This window comes from Vespula pensylvanica, chromosome 2, assembly GCF_014466175.1.
Source record: "Vespula pensylvanica isolate Volc-1 chromosome 2, ASM1446617v1, whole genome shotgun sequence".
Classification (NCBI taxonomy): domain Eukaryota; kingdom Metazoa; phylum Arthropoda; class Insecta; order Hymenoptera; family Vespidae; genus Vespula; species Vespula pensylvanica.
The window spans coordinates 17968878-17971359 of record NC_057686.1 but is presented as its reverse complement, the minus strand read 5'-3'; the positions used below and the strand labels follow the sequence as shown (position 1 = coordinate 17971359).

General features: G+C 36.9%; 1 protein-coding gene across 3 annotated transcripts in view; it reads left to right on the top strand.

Annotated features, from left to right (window-relative positions):
- LOC122637782 (neurotrimin-like) overlaps positions 1 to 2482 on the top strand; it is a 68180-nt gene that overhangs the window by 33053 nt on the left and 32645 nt on the right. Inside the window, exon 1 of one of the 3 annotated variants that reach the window (XM_043830141.1) lies at positions 158 to 444. The exons of the other annotated variants lie outside the window; for them this stretch is intronic. Coding sequence (XP_043686076.1) covers positions 333 to 444 — 112 coding nt within the window. The 5' untranslated portion in view covers positions 158 to 332. Of the gene's footprint in view, positions 1 to 157; positions 445 to 2482 lie in introns of those variants that run through there. 3 annotated transcript variants of the gene reach the window in all.

The following is a 2482-nucleotide window of genomic DNA, read 5'->3' as shown; positions in this document are numbered from 1 at the left end:
AAAAAAAGATCAGCTTCTTTAACGAGAACAGATATATTTCATATTTTCATAGAAGAACGAACAACGAGACGTAACGGTCACGAACGGACTATTTCGATCGGTACGTTAACAATCAACATTCTTTAAAAAAGAAAAAGAAAAAAAGAAGAAGAAAAGAAAAGAAAGAAAAGAAAAAAAAAAAAATGTTATTCTACGAAGTATCTTAGGAAGAATTATCGTTTGTCGTATATTTAACGTTCAGCTCGTACGTGGAAGTTCGCGGAAAGTTAATACGCGCTGGATTGCGTACCAGGAAATACGATTGAAAGCAATGGGGGCTAGACCATAAAAGAATGGTCGATATTCAAGAACAGTTTAGTTTTCACAATGATCACGCGATAGAACGGAACGTAACATACGCTGCGTATACGTACGTATACACCTACCGTTGTTTAATTCTTCCAAGTAAGTATTCACTATTGAAGAATCTTCTTTCATCCTTTTCTATATCCTTCGATCTTTGTCCGTCTTTCTTCTTCTTCTTCGTTCCATTTGAAAGACGCACCTTGACTGTAGCCAATCCCTCCGTAGCCCTCCCCCATGAATATTTAACCTTCGTGATTCCTCAGACAACTAGACGCAACACCATCCAGAGATCATCGAGAACAAAATTGGTAGTCATGCATATTCAACTATCCCGGAGTTAGCACGACTTAGCAAGCTAATTCTTCGTTTGCTTCGGCCAAGATGGTCTCCACGACGTTTTCGGTAGATCCGATAGATACGAGGAAGATAAAGATAGATAGATTTCGATTAACAATGACGTTCGCATAATCGGATTACCTTTTAAAGTAGTAGGTATCGATCATCAATCGATATTGTTAGTCGTACTTATTTCGTAATGATCTATCTTATTAAGCATAGCTTACCTCTCGTATCCTGTATATATTGTCATTACGAATCGAACAACGAGAGATTCATAATTCTTATCTCGTTCTCTTTCCCTCTCCCTCTCTCTTTCTCTCTCATTCTTTCTTTCTCTGTTTTCCTTTCTAACAATCCTCGTTATTCTTTTATCTTTCTTTCTCTCTTGACATTCGTTGCACTTCGTAAGATCGACGATAGGGTTAAACAATGGCCTCGAAAGAAAGAGCCGATCTTATCGAAGGCGCATTACTGCCGTGAACTACTACTTTTTCATTCTGACAGTTTGACTGCGGTACAATCGATTCGATTTTTCGAATCCTTCGAATATCTCGGAATGTTTGCTTTCTCTCTCTCTCTCTCTCTCTCTGCTACGAAGAAGAGAAAGAAAGAAAAAAAGGAAGAAAAAGAAAGATAAAAAGAACGAAAGAGATCTATCGACCTCGAAGAGATCCTTCGACTGGCAGGTACATTAGTAACGATTTGTTCATATCTCTCTATCTCTCTCTTCTTTCTCACCCCCTCTTCTTCATATTCCATATCAACGTAGTAAACATTTTTACTCTTTCCCTCTATCTGTCGTTCCAACGCCAACGTTATCTTTACGACACCGCGAGAACGGGTGTCGGACTCTTTGTAGTTGTAACTCGATTCGTGAACTACGACACTTTTAAATCCGACGTTTTCTTCGAGCTTAGGGGTTAACCCTAATCTCGGAACTTTGTTAAGACGAGACGAGGGGATGTTTTCGTGTTAAGCTTAAACTAGAAAATCTAGGGGATCGTTAAAACAGAACCCTCCACAAAGGATGGAAATAAAAAGAGGGGGTTGCTATTGCTACTACCGCTACTACTGCTACTGATGGTGTTACTGCTGCTGATGCTAGTGCTGCTGCATTAGCTACGCTCGTTGACAGGCGATCCTAGTTCGTTTATTCACGTGTTAACGAATTTATTGTTATTGCCTCTCTCTTTTTCTCTGTATGTGTGTTTATGTGTCTCTTTGTGTGACGTGGTGCGTGCGTACGTATGTCTATCGTATAACAGAGAAAAAAAAGGGGAGAAAATTAATTAGCTTCGCTCGGGGAAAAAGCTTCGACGATTTATTACCAGTCTCCATGAGTAGTAGCCGGAAAGCATGAGCTTTTAAGTTTTTCTTTCGGTTACTTCTGAAAATTGAAATCGTTTTAAGGGATCTATGTCTACATTCTTGTTTGTTTTAAATCTTTGAACTTTTGGATCTTTCTTTCTTTTCTTTTTCTTTTTCTTTTTTTTTTTTTACGCAGCGTGCTAATCTCGTTAGAGGGTAAATTTTGTGAAATAGAGAAAGGACATATATATTTTGTATTGTACTGTTTTATATATATATATATATATACATGTTCGTGATTTATATGTATTTACTTTTTTATGAAAAAAGAAAGTCGTGCATATTTTTATAACAATACATTTTCTAATAATTTTTCTACCTAGAGAAAAAGAAAAGGAAAGATAGCCATTAAGACGGGAGAACTCTAAGCGATTAAATGAAAAAAAAGAAGAGGAACAAAAGCGAATAAATAAAAATGAAAAAATAAATA